This window comes from Bactrocera dorsalis, chromosome 6, assembly GCF_023373825.1.
Source record: "Bactrocera dorsalis isolate Fly_Bdor chromosome 6, ASM2337382v1, whole genome shotgun sequence".
In the NCBI taxonomy this organism is placed as follows: Eukaryota; Metazoa; Arthropoda; class Insecta; order Diptera; family Tephritidae; genus Bactrocera; species Bactrocera dorsalis.
This window is the reverse complement of record NC_064308.1, coordinates 36,299,461-36,321,495: the sequence shown is the minus strand read 5'-3', so window position 1 is coordinate 36,321,495 and position 22,035 is coordinate 36,299,461. Positions and strand designations below refer to the sequence as shown.

At 38.1% G+C, this 22,035-nt stretch overlaps 3 protein-coding genes across 14 annotated transcripts in view; 2 read left to right on the top strand and 1 right to left on the bottom strand.

Moving 5' to 3' along the window:
* LOC125779336 (uncharacterized) overlaps positions 1 to 22,035 on the bottom strand; it is a 331,687-nt gene that overhangs the window by 274,947 nt on the left and 34,705 nt on the right. The window lies entirely within an intron of this gene.
* LOC105225322 (host cell factor) overlaps positions 1 to 22,035 on the top strand; it is a 62,799-nt gene that overhangs the window by 32,997 nt on the left and 7,767 nt on the right. For 4 of the 12 annotated variants that reach the window (XM_049460194.1, XM_049460195.1, XM_049460196.1 and 1 more), the window contains exons 6-8: positions 3,754 to 3,942; positions 3,997 to 4,148; positions 4,288 to 7,596. In XM_049460194.1, the coding sequence (XP_049316151.1) occupies positions 3,754 to 3,942; positions 3,997 to 4,148; positions 4,288 to 6,840 (2,894 nt within the window). In that variant the 3' untranslated portion in view covers positions 6,841 to 7,596. Of the gene's footprint in view, positions 1 to 3,753; positions 3,943 to 3,996; positions 4,149 to 4,287; positions 7,597 to 13,625; positions 14,349 to 22,035 lie in introns of those variants that run through there. The other 8 variants (XR_007423225.1, XR_007423226.1, XR_007423224.1 and 5 more) reach the window with 6 other exon arrangements.
* Positions 20,038 to 20,862, top strand: LOC125779761 (uncharacterized). Its single transcript, XM_049461032.1, has one exon. The coding sequence runs from the start codon at positions 20,038 to 20,040 to the stop codon at positions 20,860 to 20,862; it is 825 nt and encodes a 274-aa protein (XP_049316989.1).

Sequence of the window (22,035 nt, the reverse complement as noted above, 5' to 3'; positions counted from 1 at the left end):
ATCAGCATTTGTGGCAGCTAACATTGCGCGTGTACTCAAGGAATTAAGATAATTTGGCCAATGTTCGTATAAACATTCGTGATGAGTCCATCTTTCGTGAATTGATAAACGGCATATGGAATCGATATCGGGAAGGATTTAGTAAACCGTCCCAGGATATCAAGGGTAAAAAGTATATGGTCGGATAGAGGAGATTATCCTGATCAAGGATATATAGCCGCAGGAAGCTTATAGTTTCCGAGTTATTCGCATTTAAAGTTTAAAATTTGCAATATTTTATTTACATATTTTCGATATATAAAATTAATTTTGCACTTATATTTTTCAATTTTATAAACACTAACACATCACTCATTCATTGCACACATTTATTTTACACACTATAGTGCAAAAATTGCTTTTAGTATATATTTCAATTATTGTTGAATTATTATTATTTTAGAATAACAAATGAATTACAAACTGTCAAATAATCAGTGTTACCTTATCGACATCATTTGTAAAAATAAATTTGTAAATTTGTCAAATCAGTGTTGCCATACTAACCTAACCTAACTAACATACCCTCTATGACATTGATACTTCTTCGCGTAGAACTCCTTTTTGGGTAGGCGGCCTTCGGCCGCGCTCTAAAAAAAATAACCCTAGTCGGTCCAACACCGGGATGTATCAGATTTTTTTCGCGTAGAACTTCTTTTTGCGTCGGCGGTCTTCGGCACTTCGGCAATTTTTAATATATTTTTTATTGTTTATCAACGATTATGTTCCCTGTATCTAGGGTATAATATTTCCTTATATTTTTTTTGTTTTAGTTTGTAAAATATTTTAGTATGGTAACACTGATTATTTGACAGTTTGTGATTCATTTGTTATTCTAAAATAATAATAATTCAACAATAATTGAAATATATTTTAAAAGCAATTTATGCACTATAGTATATAAAATAAATGTGTGCAAATGAATAAGTGATGTGTTAGTGTATATAAAATTGAAAAATATAAGTGCTAAATTAATTTTATATATCGAAAATATGTAAATAAAATATTGCCAATTTTCAACTTTAAACGCGAATAACTCGGAAACTATAAGCTTCCTGCGGCTATAACCATATATATTCGTGATCAGGAAAATCTCCTCTATCCGACCATACCCTTTTTATTCCCGAAATCCTGGGACGGTATACTAAAGCCGACTCTTGATATCAAACCACTGTCAACCGGTATTGACCCATTTCCAATTCTTTGCGTATACGATGTGAAATGTCTTCGGCAGTGTTTTTTGGTCGTATCCCATAATTGACGCGGGTTTGAAGGCTAATCATCGCGAAAAGTGTGCGAACTTCAGTGGCATTTGAAGTAGCTGCTATCGCATCGTCCATCGTTTGATTCCAGGGATTACCATGTTCCAGCAATTGTAATTGCTGGTATGATTCTCAAAAAGTTGCACACACCGTACCATTCACAGTATGCAAAGACTCAAATGAATTTGAACCGCGTACAATAGAAACCGAAGGTAGAAGCAATCGTCCTAATTCATTAGTTGAGAACACTCCTGAATGTCAATCTACTGGTTGGCCTTGCTTTCTGTGTAAGTATTTCTTCGACAATGCATTCTATGTATAATATTAAGGCATTTCCGAATAGAGCAGGTTCTCGCAAACGGTTTACTGACGAATGTATTCTATGGGTTGAAATAGACTCTTTGGTCATTCTCCAAATGAACTGCGAGACGCATAACATTCGGAAAACGTTCATGAATTGCAAAAGTAAATATCCTACAAAGGGCTTTATTGCAGTTCAGGTATCGACCGTATCGTTCAAGACCAATAACCGAGATGTTGCTTCCTTTGGTGACGTAATTACAAACGTATATTATCAATTGCACCAAACTGCAATAATCCACATTGGTATGAGTTTTGATTGTGACTTAGAAAATAATGGAGAATATAGTAAGATCCGTGTGCTGTCAACTTCGATGTGTTGTTAACTTCGATATTCACATCTCTAAATTGAATGCTGAATGTTCTGCCATTGTCGTCTGGTGACCGACGCCGATACAGTGGATATCCATCATTTCAAGTTTGTGTTTCCGAAAGAAAAGCACGTGGATAGTGTTTGGTGCATTTATTGTCAGACATACAAACCGACTTGGGATTGTGGTGTCCGCAAGGTCCATGAACCATATTGATTTTATCAATTTGATCTGGAGTAACCACCACCCATAAAGGAATGTGTGCATGCGACAAACCTCTCCTTACTCAATAGAGTACATCTAGCATCTAACAGCATCACATATACGTTGCTTCAGGGTAAAGTCCATCAAACATCGCTTGCTGATTGACCGCGATCTAATCAAAATATTGAAAAACAAAAATTGAAAAAAAAAATTTGTATGGAAAAAAGTTACTTTTTGGAATTATCCAATTTTCCGAATAGTATAAGGCTTTTTATTTCTGAACTTTCCCCGATCCACTACGCACGACCTCTGAAAATTTCATCAAAATTGGTTCAGTCGTTCCCTTAGCGTTACTAATAAACATTCATTCGTTTGTATGGAAAAAATAAAAGGGCTCTTTTTAGGGGGTTTCCGGAAATTATTCGAATTTTTCTTGCCGTAAAATCCATCCCATTGAGCCTCAACAAACAGTTAAAAGAAAATAATTGGAAAAATTGGCCCAGGCGTTGTTGAGTTATGCGTTTGAAGCTAACGCTGCGCTTGAACCGAAAAACGTAGTATCTGTAAACATGGTGTCGGCAGCGTAATGGTTTGGGTTGGGCTGTTGCGACCTCTGAAATTATAAATGGCCCGTTATAAGTATAGGTCTCTGTTGGAACATAATTTGAAACCTTCGGAGGATAATTTGCGACTCGGTTCCGGTTGGACCTTTCAACAAGATAACGATCCGAATCATACGGGCACATTTTTAAGGACTGGTTGCTTTATTATGCTCCAAGAGAATTAAACACACCAATCTGGACTTTGAATATTATTGAACATGTGTGGGAAATTTTGAAGCAAAGAATTAGAAAGCATCATATTTCTAGCTATGCTATACTCAAAGATCGCATATTAGAAGCTTGGCAGCATTACATCTGCAGAGTTGACAAATTTTGCAGAATCAATGCCACGACGTCTTCAGGCAGCTATAACTGCAATGGGGGGACCCAATTAAATACTAAAACATACTAATAACTAGCATTTTGTAAAGTTCTCGCACAGAACAAATATGTTTTTTTTTTTACTGTGTTTGAACATTTGTCAACACAATTTGCGAGTTTTTCTTCCATAAATTTGTTATTTTATATTAAGTAACCGACTTTTAAGTTTATTGTTAAAAAAAGATTAGAATAAAACTGTATCAACACCACTTTTCTAAAATGTTTTTCAAAGAAAATAGTTGTATGTAGACTTTTGTCCGCTACTGTTTTTAATGACCTCTTTTTTGAAATCAATACTCTAGAATTATAAATAAATTTTTTTAAAGAGTTTATTTTTTTTGCTAAACTAAAATTATATATGTAGTTTTAATTTAGCTCCTTTAAAACACAGATATCTAATTAAAAAAACACGTCTTAATATTAATAGTGGACAAGTTCAATTTTACAATTAGCAAGCCAGAAGTTCATTTCTCAAATATTTAAACATTACAATTCGCATTGTCAGTATTCTGTTTACAATTTCTAAAAAAAATATAAGTCATGGACCAATCATATAAGTATTTTGTTTGATATTATTGTCTTTTTAATTTTTAGATTCTATGACATGGTCAAAGCCCCGAACACGTGGTCCCGCACCGTTACCCAGATCCTTACATAGCGCTACAATGATTTGCAATAAAATGTATGTTTTTGGGGGATGGGTACCTTTACTTATAAATGATTCTAAATCAACAACCGAAAGAGAATGGAAATGCACAAATACTCTCGCAGTTCTCGATTTAGGTATATTAGTTTACAATTACATATAATCAGGTTTTCAAGCAATATCTGCTACAGATTCAATGACTTGGGAAAATGTAACTGTCGACTCGGTTGATGAAGATGTACCACGAGCTAGGGCTGGCCACTGTGCAGTAGGTATTCAAAGCCGTCTGTATGTGTGGTCTGGTCGTGATGGGTATCGTAAAGCATGGAACAACCAGGTTAGGGTGAGCTGAATATTAGATAACCTGTTGTTCATATAAAAACATTGTAAAATTAGTACTCAAATTATTACATTCAGCTTGCATGAGCTAACTCGTAATGATTCAATACATGACGTGTAGATTTTGTTTAATTTACTTTTAGGTTTGCTGTAAAGATCTATGGTATCTTGAGGTCACTAAACCACTTTATGCCGTTAAAGTTGGTTTGGTGCGTGCTTCCACCCATGCATTGGAACTATGTTGGACCACTACTACTTTTGCTACAGCGTATGAGTTACAAACACAAAAAATCGAACCTGTAACTATGGCTGCTAAAGTGCTAACACCTTCATATGCCCCTAGTGCCTGCGCTACAACAGTACCCAGCAGTCAAAATCCCGTTAATGGAATGACAACGTCTATACAACCCTCACCAACAACGTCAGCGAACAAGCATCAGAAGATCCATAATACAGCCCTATCTACTGTTACTTTGCAACAATCTACTGTCAAAGTATCTAGCAATGCTCTCATACAGCAGCAGACGCAGCCACAAACGCAACAGCAGCAGCAACAACCTCATATGCAGGGTTCAACTATTTACATAGCACAACAAGTTCAGCAATCTCAACAAATCAGTCAAATCAATGCAAAAATTTTGGCTTCGTCTCCGAGCATTGCAGAGAATACTATGCCGACGCCACGCATAATAAATGCGGCAGCACCGGCAATTGTAAATTCCAACACCACCCCTGTTAGTGGTAGTGGAGGGGTCATATCAGCAACTTTAGTAAATGTGTCCCAACAACAACCTAGTGTATCAATGATCAATAATAACATAACTACCATATTGCAAAAATACCGACCGAATACGGTTGTATCTCGAACTGCTGCTATAACTTCACCAATTGCCACAGGATCGGCTGCAATATCGTGTACACAGGTGAATGCTGGTACTAATAGTTTACGTGTTGTAAATGCTGCGTCTACTCCTGTAACAACAACAGCTCCGACGAATACTGTTCGCATTGTGTCAGGAAATGCTGGTCAGACTTTACGTTTAGCTACTACACAAGCTACAGGAAATACAACTACCATATTGAAAACCGCTCAAAATACGAGCGCTAACATGACTGGACAGGTACAAAACACTGCTATTGCTAATTCAGGAACGTCCATAGGTACTGCTACCACAATTGGTGGCAAACAATATATATTGCAAAAGCCTTTAACATTGGGAACAAATGTACAGTTTCAGTTAGTAAAAACTAGCACAGGCGGAGTAGCTGTGCAAACCCTTCCGAAAATTAATTTGAAAAATACTAATACCGCAGGCGCAATAACTGTAGGTACGCAACAGGCAACAACAGGACAAATAGTCACAGCTTCACAAACAGTAGTTAGCAATGTTGTTTCACAAACACAGCAACAGTTTATTGCTACTGTTGGCGCTGGTACCAATGCAAATTGCATAACATCTATAGCAACTAATGTGTCTACCGGACAGCAAAAACCAATGGTATCTGGTAATCTTGTTAAATTGGTTTCCCCACACACCGTTAGTGGTGGTAAATTAATTATGAAAAATTCGAATATACTACAAGTGGGGAAGGTATCTTCCAATGTTGCCGGCAAACCAGCATTTGTTTTCACTAACAAACAGGGACATCAGTTGACCAATCAACAGATCATAATTGTTACTACTGGTTCGGCTTTACGAACCATATCGACATCAAATGTGGTGTCTCAAGCAGGTGCATGCAACATTGTTTCAATAGTAGGTTCTACATCGACAACAGCTACAGCTGTAGCGACTAGAAATGTGGTAGCTACTCAGAGTGGTGTTAAAATGATACGTGGAGTTACAAGCGCAACAGGACGCCCAATTACTCTAACATTGCCTTCAGCGACAACACAATTGTCTCAGCAACATCTTACAGGTCAACAACATCAGCAAAAAATCAATGTGCAGGCTGCAAATATACATCAAAAAACAATAACATTGGGAGGTAAAGCAGTAACAGTTCAAATGGCTGCAAATCCCAATATAACTGGGCTAACCAAAACTGTTACGATCGTTGGCTCGAGCTCAGGGCATACTCAACCTCAGACCATTGTTACAAGCGGTATAGCTGGCAACACAGGCAGCAAATTAGTCGTGTTACCCGCTAATACCACTATAGCTAATAAAGGATTCGTTAATATTTTAAATACAACTGGCATAAATAATAGCGGAGGAAATACTTTGCAACGTTCGATTGCATTAGCATCTAAAAATATAGTGGGGACAACAAATTCACAAGTCGGTTTTGCGACACAGATCAATAGCAATGGGTCAAATGAACCGACAGTTGCCATAACGGCACTGACAGATTCTAATTATACTGAGGGTGATACTATGGACGATATAATTGAACAATTAGATGGTGCAACAGACGTATTTGGAAAAACCATTGACACTAACTCCGAAGATATTGATTGCGAAGCAGAAACTCTTGAGTTGAATTATAACCAAAACCAAGTAATAGAAATGTATGAAGATTTTGAAGGAGTCGGCATTACCTATTTAAATGAAACAAGAGATTCTACAAATATTCGTACAAGCACGAGAAGGAAACCTGAGTTTGCAATTGAATGCATGCGAGTCCCCAATGCGGTAGTCATCAACTCAGAATCCCCACATACAAACAATATATACACAAAAATATTTAAGTAAATAAAGGAATCACTTCGGAAAGACCACTTGCATTACAGGTTTGTAAAAATGTGTTTTTGTAAGGTTTAAAAGAAAATTGTTTATCTGTAATGCCACGTTCATGTGTAAAGCTTGTATTTTCTTGATTGTAAATTCCAAAAAACGGTAGCATCTCCTTTTTTAAAACGTTTTTAATTTGCCATTTAGCACTATTTCCTCGTAATTTTACTTAGTTCCAAATATACTTATAGGGCTGTTATAGATCTACTTCTATCAGTATATTTGGAAATAAAAAAACACATAGCCAATAATATCTTAATCGTTTTTTTAAATAGTAGAATGAATGAAAATGGAAATAGCTAAAGAACTATAAAGTTTTCATAAGTTTAAAGACTTATGTATTGATGCAAAAACGACTAATTTAAAGATTTTATTTTATTAGTAAATTATTTTATTTAGTAAAAGTAAAAGCATAGCATCATTAAATAGGGGTTTGACTTGACTTGACAGACATTTGTAAAAAAAAACTTAAAAGTAATTGCTGCTTATGTTTATCCAGTTCCAACCGAACATCATTGCGGGGATCATCACCATTCCTTGGAGATTACTTTATTATTTTAGAATTAAAATGTCATTTGGGAATAACTTTTACTGTAAACTTAACAAATCGACAAATACCCCGGCCGTATTCTTTTTACTCATACTTTTACTTAACTTCTCGTAATTTTCCGCTTAAAAGATTAAGTTATTGTAATAATAAATGAAATATTAAATCGATGCAACTAGTCTTGACTCTTCAATTTTAGCTTTAAATAAATCCATTTAATTTTAGAGACTTCAATATTGGTTACTTACAAGTTGTCCTTGTTGTAGCGACAGAGAAAGTCCCAGAAATAATTTGGAGGAAAACTGCCGAGTAGCCAGTCCTTGGCCAGATAAAAATCTGTTTCCGTTCCAATTTCGTAGACCAGATTGTCGTGCACTGCGGTAGCGCGGTTCCAGGCAGTTCAGGAAACTGTACATATTCCCTTCCATACCATGGTATTTTAATTATATCAAAAAGTTCAAATCGCTAAAGCATCTTTAGAATTATCTGCTCTTTATATTGTGTCTCGGTATTATCAATAACAACACAACCCGTATTTGAAATATTATTGTGCTCAAATAATCAGATAGCAAAGCAAGTGCAATAACCAAGAAAAAGAAAATTTTTTTTCGCGTAATAAAACGTTGCAGTAACCCTTTATTTTTGTTTTCTTTAAATAGCTATTATTAATTTTAAGTTTTAAAAATACAACGAAAACTAAATTCGTGTTTTCATTTGTCATTTGAATTCACAATAGAACTAATCTATTATATGAAAAACAAACCTGAGGACAGCTGCTATACCACTTCAATGGTACAGGCATACTCTCTTACACAAATTCAACTCGATATCTTTTGCTTGCTTTTACATTTACTTTTTTTATGACATAAGCAAGCAGAGAAATGGCAAATCGAAGACAGCTATTATTTATCGTCTCAATAAATGAACATGAGCGAGAATATTATGATTACCGCATATCCTGGAAAACTTCAGCTTCGTAGAACGGAAAAATATTAATTCCGTGTTAATATAATTTTGGCAAAAACTTTTCGAATAAAATCCAAATTTGATATTAGATAGGTGAATAGTAAAGACTGAGGATTTGCACAATTCCAGAAGCCCATGTTGGACAAGTGCTTCTTGAGCCTACAATATTTCCTTAAACCTTGCGAGGTTGTGCCTTCCTAGAAGCAGCTTGTCATGGCGCATTCCTGCTGCCTGCTGCCAATGCTGTTCTCTTCCCACTCTCTCCCCCGTGCGGAGCAGCTCCTCACTACAATACATGGTTCTGGCCCCATCATCCTGGACGCTGCCACAGGGCGGGCAAGTTCGTCGGCCAGCTCATTGCCATCTACCTCTTTTATGCCCCTGCATCTATAGTAGGTGAACCCACTAAAAGCAATTTAACCTCATACGCTGAGCTCACCTTTAATGCCGCTTGACTGTCGTTAAGTATGGCGATACGTAAGTTGCGGTAGTTGTGGTGAAGATCAAGTTCTGCACACTGAATTATAGCCAAGACTTCTGCTCGAAAGACGCTCGGAAAACATCCCAATGGTATGTATAGTTTGGTATGCGGTCCCGCAATATCTGTTCCAATGCCTTCCGGTGTTTTCGAGTCGTCAGTGTACCACTGGATAGTGCTGCCTCTCAACAGCTTTGCTGCCGAGAGTAATTCTCTTTGTAACGTCTCATTTGTTGAGACTTTTTTTTTTCAAAATTATTTTATTTATTGGATCTGCTTTTTCTTAAAGCCCAACAATAAGTTATAAAATCTTAAATCTAATTAAAAACTAGACAGGCTCAAGTAAGTGATTGAGCTGTTTTGGTGATACGTCGCTCTTTAATACGCAGGCATATCTCTTCTTTTAAGTCGTGTTTGATTTGTTGAGACGACATTATTTTCCCTTTGCCGAAACACCCTGCTGCCATTACCAGCATGGTATGTTTCTCTACTTTTTTAATCACCACATGTAGCGGTGTGAGCTTCAGCATGACTCCAAGTGCTCCAGTAGGGCAAGTGCGCATTGCCCTTGAAGTGCAGACACAGGCAAGCCTTTACAGCTTCTATAGTTGAAGGCCCACCAATGTCTCCGTTATCTTAGGTGCCCAAGCAACCTCTCCATAATTTATAATAGGACTTACGATAATGGTATACAGGCATCTTATGATACCTGGCTTGCAGCCCCAAGAAGACCCTGCTAGGCGTCTGCATATCATGAGTGCTTTAGTGGCTGTAGACAACGTTAGATCCACATACTTACTCCAGCGTAATGTTGAGTCTAACGTGAGGCCACGAAGTTTGACCACTTAAGACTCGTCTAACTTCCTATCATCAAGTCGCCTCAAGCCCCGAAGAGATCTTCGCTTAGTAAAAGGGATCAAGGTTGTTTTTGTCGGGTTGATATTTAGCCCTACCATGTTGCACCATCCCTTTGCTAGACTTAAGGCATTTTGAACTAGGTTGCAAAGAGTGCTCTTAAATTTGCTTCGCGTCATTGTGATAATGCCCCATTACTAGTTAACACCTTAAGGAGCTCATCTACTACTAGACTCCATAGTAGGGAGGAAAGTACTCCACCCCGTGGGCAGCCCCTCGTAGAGCCAGGACGAATCTTTCTCTGCCCCTCAGTTTTTTCAGCTCAGTAAAGTCTCTATCCATTTGCATACTAGAGCCGTCACGTTCCTTTTCTCCGAGGCCTTGATCACACTTGCGTAAGAAGCACCTTCGATGTCAAGAAAGGCGCATATCGTAACCTCACCATTATGCAACGAATCCTGAAGTTCAGCCGTGAGTTGGTACAGAGCAGTGTTATTGGATCTGCCTGCCCTGTACCCGGGTGCGGTTTTCAGCGTCTCCGATCATATATTGTATAATTGTCCACAAACTTTTCCATGCCCTTCAGTATAAAGTATGTGAGGCTAATTGGGTGGATTGATTTGACCAACGAGTAGTAACTCAAACCTACCTTGGGAATGAAGATTACTTTCGCTATTCTCCTTGGTTCTGGTATATACGATATCGCCAGGCTATCCCTCATCATCCCTACTAAATCTGGCATAACTTGTTGCATAAGATTAGGAAAGATACCATCCGCCCCTGGTGACGTATAGTTCAAGCAAGAGGCCACTGCCCATTTGATTGAATATGCAGTGAATATATTTTTTGCAGTCATCCAATCCAGGCTTTCTGGCCTACGTTCTTTTCACTAGACAAGAACTTCTGCAGTCTGGCTGCCTCAGTGGTCGAGGGGCCATAGTCACAGAATATCCTAAAACTGTTTGTCTTTGCTGACCTAATCTCCTTGTTGTAGGTTGTTTGGTGTTGCCTATATTCCTCTCAGTTGCCCGTGCGACTTGACTTTATTCAAAAGCCTGCGCACTCCCAGTTCGTACTTCTAGGGATACGAATCGGAGGTCGGTCCTGGAATTTCACCCTGGTTATCCGAGTCGAACCTCCTCGCGATGATAGCCGAGGCTGCCGTTGCATGGGGCAGGTGCACCTGGGCAACTTCTATGCAGGCGCTAAAGGTCACGGAATTGTCTCGATCAGAGACAGGTCCTCGTCCCCATAGTCCTCACTAAGATGTACTTCTAATCCGTCCAGGAGGTCCTGAATTGAGGGTATCACCCCTTCCTGCTCGTTGGGAGACTCGTTTCGTTCTCCTTCAATGACAGCGGCAGTCGCAACCTGCTGAACTAAGTTGATGCCGGACTGATTCGTTTCTTCGGAGGCAGTTTGGGGTGGAGCGTTGTTCTCAGATCGCCTGTAGCTGGTTAACCTTTACCCTCTTGGAATTCGGCGGTTCCTGAGGCCTTATCTGTCCGCTCTTCGCCTTCGCGGTCCGCCTGTGGCTACTTACCGCCCTGGAGGTGCCTCAAGTACCACTTGAGAGTGGCTGACTGATGCCCGCTCTACGTGGGTCGTTATGACCACCTAGGCGTCCTATTACTGCAGCGGGAGCCATTTTTCCTCCCCTTTTCTTCCTCTTTTTGCGATTTTGCCTTTTTTGAATTCACCCTACTCTGTGCAGTTGATCTTCCTCGAGGGGGTTGGTACATCCGTGCACGGATCCGCAAACATACGAAAGAAAATTCCGTGATACGTCAGTCGTATATGGTGATTGGCATCACCACGTACGATAGCAAACCGATCGTTATTTGTTTTTAATTCAATAGTTGTTTAAATCCACAGCTGTCAAAATTGTTGCAAATTTTTAATAAACTAACAAAAGCCAATTAAATATCAAATCGGATCCAATTTTTTTTTTTGAGCTCTAGTGAAAGTGATGGGGATGAAAAAATAGTGCGGAGGAAGCTAAGAGATCGTAGCAATAGCGTAGGTATAAAAAAAAAAAAACAAATTATGAAACCTCATTAACAAAACTTTCTTTGTAGATGTGTCGTTGAACGAAGCATTAAAATCTTAAAAAGGCGGTGGATAATTTTAGGGTATGGCAAAAGAGGAAGGTATCACCTTACAAAAGTGGCAAGATTTGCTAACGTTTGTACGGCATAATATAACATCTGCATAAAATTTAAGGGCTCGTCTCAGTGTGAATTTTCGACAAATCGGCATTTTTTGTTGCATTATTGGCTGCACCGAAGCTAATATACCCTTCACAGGTGAATTCCTTTTAGTAACTACGTGTTCAGTTTATATGGAAGCTATATGCTATAGTAATCCGATCTGAACAATTTCTTCGAAGATTACATTGTTGACTTAGAAAATAATCTATACCGAATTTCGTGAATATATCTTGTCAAATGCAAAAGTTTTCCATACAAGAACTCTTTTCCGATCGTTCAGCTTATATGACACCTATATGCTATAGTAAGCCGATCTGAGCAATTTCTTCGGATTATACATTTTTGCCCTAGAAAATAACATGTGCCAATTTTTTTAAGATACGATGTCAAATGTGAAAGCTTTCCATACAAGAACTTCATTCCGATCATTCAGTTTGCATCGCAGCTATATGTTATAGTGGTCCGATATCGGCAGTTCCGACAAATGAGCAGCTTCTTGAAGATAAAATGACGTTTGCAAAATTTCAAAACGATATCTTAAAAACTGAGGGACTAGTTCGTATATATACAGACAGACAGACAGACGGGCATGGCAAAATCGACTCAGCTCAACATATTGATCATTTATATAGTATATACTCTATAGGGTCTCCGACGCTTCCTTGTGGGTGTTACAAACTTCGTGACAAACTTAATATACCCTGTTCAGGGTATAAAAACAAAAAAAAGTCTCCCTAGCTTGAAAGCCACTTTCCTACAGATTAACCCTCTACCGCATACAACGCCATATTTGCACTAGCAAAGTGATGTAGCAGAACAAATTTGTAACGGTAGTTTTCTTTGGACAATTCTTTGTTGATATTTCAGATACTGTTTGATTTTGATAGGTTTTGCTTGTTGTTTTCGTTTATTTTGTGAAGGTGTCTCACATGAGTAACGCTAAGTGTATTTCGCGGTGTTTTGGACAAAATTTTCATCATAAAAATTAGGACTTTTCTCGGAGAAATATATTATTCGAAGAAAAAACATAGTAGGGGTATTCTCTTGCTCTTGCAAGATTGTAGATTGCAAAAATACTACACCGAAATATACAAGGGTACGAGAGCACCCATTGCAGAATCTAGTGATATACGAGCGACTGATTCAGTCAATTTATTGTAAATGACTATTGTGAATTGGCGCACCTTCTGCATACATTTTTAACAAAAAAAACTGTAACAAAACTTTATAATTTAAATAGAAATAATAAAATCTAATTAAAATTTACCTTTCTCAACAATTTAACGGCGTAATATGTCTTTATGTAAAATGGCAACTACAACAGGGTTGCAATTATATTTTTGCGTGACATTGCACGCTAATATACATGGGTTTTGGTCTGACATATTTTACAGCCCTTGCAAATATTTTTCTGCGTGTGTTTGTTGTTGTGCCGTTGTAAATCTGCAATTCTTGCACCGTGCACCGGGTTTTGCAAGAGCAAGAGAATACCCCTAGTGTTCACACAATAAAATACAAACCGATTGCAAGGTAAGTACTATAGGCACGCTTTTGTGCAAAATTGGACAAAGCCATATATGACCTTTCATGCAGTACATACTATTTTTGCAAAAACTGACGAAGCCATATGTGGCCTTTCATGCAGTACATACTATTTTGCCTTTCATGCATTTTAGTAAAATTTTTTCAGAAATGGATGCAAGATCTTTTTATGGAAATTTAAGATATGTAAATGTAGTCGATAATGGGCATCAAAGCGACGATGATTATATATCAGAATCAGATGAAGAAGTTGTTGGAGCACAAGTTTCTGACCAGGAAGATGTATATATATCGGAGACGGATGAAAGCAGTTCCGAAGACGTATATGACGAGCCTAGTAGCTCAAACGCAAAACGCGCTAAAAAATCGAAACCACCAAACTGGAAAGAAAATAACTTGCCCCCGTATTCACGTGAAAACTTTCCATTTCAAGGAGACATGGAGCTTCCAAGTTTTATCGATGAATTAGAGACGCCAGCGGAGTTCTTTCAATTTTTATTTGACGAAGATTTGGTAAACTTTATAGTTGAACAATCGAACATACTTGCGCTGCAAAAATCCCGAAAACGAGGGTGTCCAATTGCATCGGTATCAAACTTTTCATCTCCGACAACAAGCAGAGAAGGCACCAAAAAGAGTAAGTGTCACGACTTTCCTTTGAATTCTATACGTACCGACTGTATTGGACACTTTCCGAAATGGATGAAAAATAGACAACTTTGTTAAAATGACTGCTCATTCCGTTCGTATACTTTTTGTGAGAAATGTAATCTATTCTTGTGTTACAATGACAAACGAAACTGTTTCACACGCTTCCACACTGAGTAAAAGTAATACACTCCAAGCAACTTTGTATGCATAAAGAGCCATATATGGCGGCTTTTATTTTCTGGTAAAATATGCATTGTAAAATATTTTTTTCTACAAGTATATGTATGTAAAAGGATTCAAGATAAACGTTTATTAGTGGAGTTTTATTATTATTTTTTTTTTCATAAAGAAGATGGCCATGCGGTAGAGCAGTGTTTCCCAAAGTGGGCGATAACGCCCCTTTGTGGGCGCTGCAGGTGTCAAGAGGGGCGGTAAGAGACCCAGAAAGAAAATGGGGGCGTTGTGTAGAGGCCTGGGGGGTTATTTGTAATTTTATTTAGCTAGGAGGCTTCTTAGACAACGACTACATGAGCTCTCGACTCTCAACAACAACTTGTGAACATCAACTAATATGAATTAAAATATTGCTCAAACTCGGTTCTATATTTCTCTCCGCGTAGTTCATATATCTGTCCTATTTTATTGAATATAGAAAAAATGAAAATCATGTCAATCGGTCGCTCCGTTTCATAACGGGGCATCTCGACAGGACAAAATTTATAGAATACTAACTGTCAAACGTATTGCTATTGCCATTGCCAAATAAAAGGATAAAGATCCTTTTTTTACAAATGTATTTCTCGGAAAAATAAGAATTCATATTTTTGGACTACTATATAATAATTGTGCTTAAGCATTCCTATATAAACAATGTAATATTTATTTTATATTCATTTTTGGTTTTGCGCGCAATAGATGAGCATTACTTACACCTCCTTTACACTACTCGCGAAGTTAAACGTATTTCTCAAAGCAAAACAATGTCGGAAGTAAAAAAGAAGAGATGGCAATACTGTGCGGAATACATTAAATGCGGATTCATTGAAAATCCCACAAACCCATACTCGCCTTTGTGTCTTCTATGTCTAAAAACAATTTCGAATGAAGCAATGAAGTCTTCAAGACTGCAAGATCATTTGAATAAAATGCATCCAGATAAGAGAGACAAGAATGTAGCATATTCTCAAGACCAAGAGAAGAAGCATAATACTCAGCCAAGTGTAGCAAAACTATTTTCAGCGGCTGCTAAGCAAGATGACGACGGAGCACAGTGGGCGATTGGGCCTCGCTAGCGGAATTTAATTCAAATTTGAAAAAGCGTTAATTTTTTTTCACAAATCGATAACAGATGCTTTGATTAGATTTTTGACGGTTTTTTATAAGCTCTACGATCAGCTGATCATCAGCTGTGAGCTGTCAAACACAAAATATGTTTTAGCAAGTGCTTTACAATATTTTTTCTTTGTTGTGCGCATTGATTTCGAGCTCCTTGGAAATTTACAATTTTTACTTGTTTTATTAAAAGTGTGGCTTTTTATTAACTTCAAGGTATGTATTACATAAAAAATCAGTGTTTGTGACCGGTCTGTAAATGTGTTGTTCATAAAACGTAGTGGTAATTAAGTGTATTAACAACTAACCAGCACTAGCGTGCACCTGTCGTTCGTGGAGTAGAAGTTACAACATTCGCACGGATTAGGTCTAACTCTTTTTTTAGCTGGAAGCATGAGTCATTGTGCGTCCAAAATGTGTAATATGAACTGCTATTACCTGCTAACCTTTAAATCATGGCACTTTTTAGGGATAATGTCGGTAGCAAAACGGGTACTTTTTTTAGTATGGCATGAAGAAGCGATCCCAACCAAGAAGTTTCTCACCATGGAAAACTTTGTATTTGGTACTGTTCTCAAAAACCTTAAATATACTCAGGAGGAGCAGTACGAGATTGGCAAAAAGCTGCGAAATTTTACTAGTAAGCTTGTAGAAAAGTGGAAAAACTGTAGAAGAAATAAGGTTTTTTTTGAAAACAAAAACCAGGAATGGTTAGATTCGCCGTTAGTATTGATTGAAAGATCATCTTCCGAAATTATTGGACGTCCACAAAAAGATATTTCGGAGTGTTGCAAAAAAACGCAAGTTAAGAAATTGTCAGGCCTTACTGAAGATGTGCCATCAGAAGCATTGTTGGTAGCTGCAAGCTGCAGCTTGTATAAAGGTGGAAAACGTAGTGCTTCACAGGTGGTGTCAATGCTAAACGTCGACGAAGAGTTTAGCGGCAAGATTTTGAAAACTATGAGTACCCCTCAGCGTCTACCGACAAAACTTTCTGATGAAAAAGCACTGGCGCTATTTGTAGATGTTGGACATACCAAGTACACATGGAATTTGTGAAAGAGAGCCACTAAAGGGCAAAACGCCGATATATATCCATGCTACGACAAACTGCGTTGTGCGAAAAAAAAATGCTATCCTAGTGTCATCACGGTCACTGATCATTTCGCTGAAGTACCATTAAAAAGCTTAGTAGACCATACGATTGCTAGGATTATTGAAGCACACCCAAAAAGTTTTCAAAACCATATTGAAAATAACAATAACACCCAATTAACTGCTACCTACAAATGGGGTTGTGATGACAGCAGCGGTCATTCTACTTACAGGCAAAAATTTAATGACTTCGATGGAGAGATGATAGATCAATATTTATTTTCAATTTGTATGGTACCATTGATAGTGCAGAAAGGATCGACAGTTTTATGGAAAAACAATCGGCCTTCTTCTACCCAATATTGTCGACCAATTAAATTACTTTGCGAGAAAGAATCGGCAGACTTGTCTCGCAAAGAAATTCAAAACATTAAGAGCCAAATATTAAATATTTTTCCAACATTTGTGAGTACCTGAAGAATTGATCACCAATTTCATATGACCATGCTTGATGGCAAAACGTTCAGTGTCATATCGGAATCAGCTTCGCAAACGTGCGGAATCTGTAGCGCGACTCCCAAAAATATGAACGATCTAAATTTGGTGAAAAGCTTTCCTATTAATGCAAACCTAATTGAATATGGCTTATCAAGTCTCCACGCATGGATTAGGTTTTTCGAGTGTGTTTTGCACATTGCATATAGAATACCAATACAAAAGTGGCAAGCTCATGGTGCTGACAAGGATGTCGTTGAACAAAATAAAAGAAGTATTCAGCAGAAGCTAAGGGAAGAAATGCATTTGTTGGTGGATATACCAATAGCTGGTACTGGCAGCACGTACAACGGAAACACTGCAAGGAGGTTTTTCCAACAACCAAATTTGGCTGCTCGTATAACAGGAGTAAGCTATGATTTAATATATCGATATAGCGTAATCTTACGAGCATTGGCTTGTGGATATGACATAAATTCGGACGCATTCGGATCTTACGCATTGGAAACTGCCGAAATTTTTGTTAAAGCGTACTCCTGGTTTTACATGCCATCGTCTGTTCACAGAATTTTAATTCATGGAGCAGATATAATAAACCATTTTTCCCTTCCGCCCAGGAACAAGGACTATCGAAACATGCGCGTGAGCAATACAAGAAAAAATTTCAGGAAAAATACAATGGAAGATATCATAAATGCTTTATTAGTTTCGTCTGACCCTTTGATATCTTCATTGTCAAATGGGTCTTCAATTTCGACTGCAAAAAATATTATTATGGACGATGATGTTAAGAGCTTTTAATGAAGCATCTAGATATGCCTGATTCTGATTCCGAAGATAATTTTGATTTATAAAATTTGTTTATTGAAGGTAAAAAAAATTTTGAAATTAAAAAAAAATAAAAAAAATTAAAAAAAAAAATTTAAACAAAATTTTTTTTCTTAAAAAATTCTATGACTTTTTTCTGAGCTTTGAAAAAAAACCGTCTGAAGATATCTTTTTTCGTTTAGAAGTTATTAATTAAATGCCGCTAACGAGGCCCAATCGCCCACTGTGCGGAGCTTCGTACAATATCTCATTGTTAATTGCACAAAAAGGCAAACCACATAACATCGGAGAAGAGTTAATACATACTGCCAGCAACAAATGAAGTATTAACTACTTCATAAACCGGCCGCAGATACTATCCGAAAAAATTCTTTGAGTAATAATTATGTGCAAAGACGAATTGATGAAATGGCTGAAAACATTGAAGAATCATTGTGCGAATCATCATGCCAATTCTCAATTCAGTTCGATGAGTCCACTTTATCAACTAATGAAGCATTGTTGTTGTCTTACGTGAGGTTTATTAAAGATGAGAAAATATGTGAAGAACTATTATTTGCTAGAAATTTAGAGACCGATACAAAAGGCGAAACCATATTCAATATATTGGAAAAGTTTTGCGATGAGAAAGAGATTCCTTTGAAAAATATTATTTCAATTGTTACGGATGGCGCTCCGGCTATGATAGCGTGCCATAAAGGCTTAATAGCGCACTTAAAAAATAAAATTCCAGTGTCCTTGCTGTACATTGCGTTATTCATAGACAACATTTAGTTGCTAGAAACTTAAGTGAAATACTATTTCAATCACTGCAATATGTCATCAAAGCAGTCAATAAAATCCGGAACAGCTCTTTGAATGATAGATTATTTCAACAGATTTGTGTTACTAAAGACGAGGATTTCATTGTTTGTTGTTTCATACTGAAGATCGTTGGCTATCAAGAGGCAATTGTCTGACTCGAATCTACAACCTGTTTGACTCTGTTATAGAGTTCTTGGAAACTAAAGATACAGAATTTCAAGACAAGCTCATAACATCAAAGAATGATATAGCTTACATGACAGACCTGAATAAATTGTTCAACGACATGAATCTCCAACTGCAAGGCGATAAACTAAATTTAATTAAAACAAAGAACGTCGTTGCTGCTTTCGCAGCCAAACTGCTTCTACACAAAAAGAATCTGGGCAGACGTGAGTTTCACAATTTTCCGAATTTATCAGTATAATGCAGTAGCGACGAATTGTTTGCCTACTGCCAACATTTGGAAAACCTCCACATTGACTTCACCGAACGATACCAGGACATTTTGAACTTGGAAATACCAGACTAGGTGTTGGATCCGTTTTCAAATGTCAACACAGCAATGTCAGCTGGAAGAAGAACTTATAGAATTGACAACAAACGAGGAAATAAAAATCAAGTTCAAAAATGGTTACCAAGAATTTCGGCTACAAAAACCGATCTCGCAATTGTACCCTGGATTGTGGTCAATCGTTCAACGATTCTTCATAGCATTCCCATCGTCATATTTGTGTGAACGTGGATTTAGTGCTGTGACAACACTGCTTACTAAAAATAGAAATCGTTTGCTTGTTACCGAACGTGGCGACTTGCGACTGTTCTTGAGTAAATTGGAACCTGATATTAACAAACTTATTAAACAGCATCAGAATCATCCTTCATATTAGTTTTTATATATGGCTCGATTATTTTAGTTTAATTTTTAATAGAAGATTCTCTGTTTTAATACTACAAAGTTGTGTTTCAATAATCATTCTTATTGGCAGGTGGAGCCCGTAAGAGTTAACTTGAGACCTAAGCGCCGTTGTATGTTACCTACTGCGCTCAGGTTTCAAGTTGCTAGTTATAGTAAAAGTTTCGTTTAGAATTCTCCGTTAATATACATGTGGCAGCACCGCCACTCGTTTCGGAGTTTATTATAATTGCATTAAGCATGGTAACTCTACCTACTAATTTGACATTTCGCTATGTATGATTTTTCTTTTCCTTTTATGTCAATCCTTTATGTCAAATAAAATTTGAAGATCGTTCTCTTTCTTCTTGGAAACTCGTCGGATAAGGACGTACCACACAAGCGCTCTACATTGGTGACCCCGCACATTTTTAATTACTAATTTTCTTCATTTTTTATTATGAGTCTCGACGAAAGTCAATTGGTTTCTGAAGGAGGGAACATCTTAGAAAATGCTACAACACAGCATTTTGTACCACGACTAACGTTGCCACAGATGCGAGAGGATAATATTGAGGCATATTTTTATTCTTTAAACTTTTGGTTCGATGCAGCGGGCATCGTGGCTGACATAACAAAGTTTAATATCGTTTTGGCAAGCATTCCTCCTTCAAAGTTAATGGAACTGCGCACCATAGTTGATGCTGCTCCGCGTACGAATAAATACGGCTACATTCGGACAAAACTGTTGGAAAATTTTACGGAAAGCCAGCAGCGACGCCTGCAGCGTGTACTTCGCGAGATGCCCCTGGGCGAACGGCGCCCAAGCGATCTTTACAATGAGATGAAGCGCGCCGCGGGAACCACGTTAAGCGAGAGCATTCTTCACGACTTATGGATCACTCGGTTACCTACATATACGCAAGAGGCAATCATTGCTACAAATGTGCCAATCGTCGAGAAGTTGAAAATCGCCGATTCCATTACGGAGTCCATTAAATTCCGCCAAGGAGACTGCAGCGAATTGTGCACCGTCCAACAATCTACCGACCAAGATTTGAGAGCCGAAATAGCAGCGCTCAAACAACGACTCGACCAAGTCCTAAGCGACCACGGACATCGATTTCGGCCTAGATCTAGATCCAGGACCCCGGCAGGTACCCGTAACTCACACAGCAGCTCCAACGAAATGTGCTGGTTTCACGCGAAATTTGGTCGTAACGCCCGTAAATGCAGACAGCCGTGCAAAATGGCTCATCCGCAGCCACCAACCGACTCAAATTAGGCCTGCTCAGCCAACTATTTTTCAGAATCAGGCAAACGTTCTGAAAAACTTACGAACAGACCCCTTCACATATTTGACACTACTGCAAAAATGAGTTTCCTTATCGACTCCGGCGCAGAGGTGTCGACTATACCGAAGTGTTCAAGTTTGGCTGAAGCATCTAAATCGGATACCAAATTGTTTGCTGCTAACGGTTCACCAATTCAAGTGTTTGGTGAAGTTCTACTTAAATTAAATCTCAACTTACGTAGAGAGTTTGTGTGGAAGTTTATAATTGCCGACGTTTCTCAGGCGATTATCGGCGCAGACTTCTTATCATTTTTCGATCTACTGCCAGATCTCAATCGACATCGACTACTTGACCGCCGCACCGCGTTAAAAACAATGTGTTCGATAAAGTCCATTAATACACCGAATATTTCAACCATCAATGTAATTATGCCATTTTCGGATATTTTGTTAAAATTTCCGGAAATAACTCATCAACCTCCTCTAGAAGTTTCAACAAAATCTACAGTTATCCACCGGATCGTAACGTCCGGACAACCGGTATTTAGCAGACCAAGGCGGTTATCACCTGAGAAGCTTGCTGCAACACGTGCTGAATTCGAGCTCTTAATGAAACTTGGGATATGTCGGCCATCTAGTAGCGACTGGGCGAGCCCCCTGCATATGGTGCGTAAAGCAGATGGTTCTTGGAGACCGTGTGGTGATTACCGGGCCTTGAATGCTGTCATTGTACCGGACAGGTACCCAATTCCGTTTCTCCACGACTTCACGCACATATTATCAGGCAAAACTATTTTTTCAAAAATCGACCTACGGAAAGCATATCACCAAATCCGTATACATGAGGAAGATGTATGCAAAACGGCCATTACAACTCCTTTCGGACTGTACGAGTTCACTCACATGACCTTTGGATTACGCAATGCCGCACAGACATTCCAAAGGGTCATCAATGAAGTCCTTCGCGGAGTAGATAATACTTTCGTCTACCTGGATGACATCTGCATAGCTTCTACCTCGACTGAGGAGCACCGTAAAGACCTTCAAAAAGTATTTCAACGATTGCGAGATCACAATTTGACCATAAACATCGCAAAGTCGATACTCGGAGTACCGAAACTCGAATTCCTTGGGCATCTTATCACCCAAGACGGCATACAACCA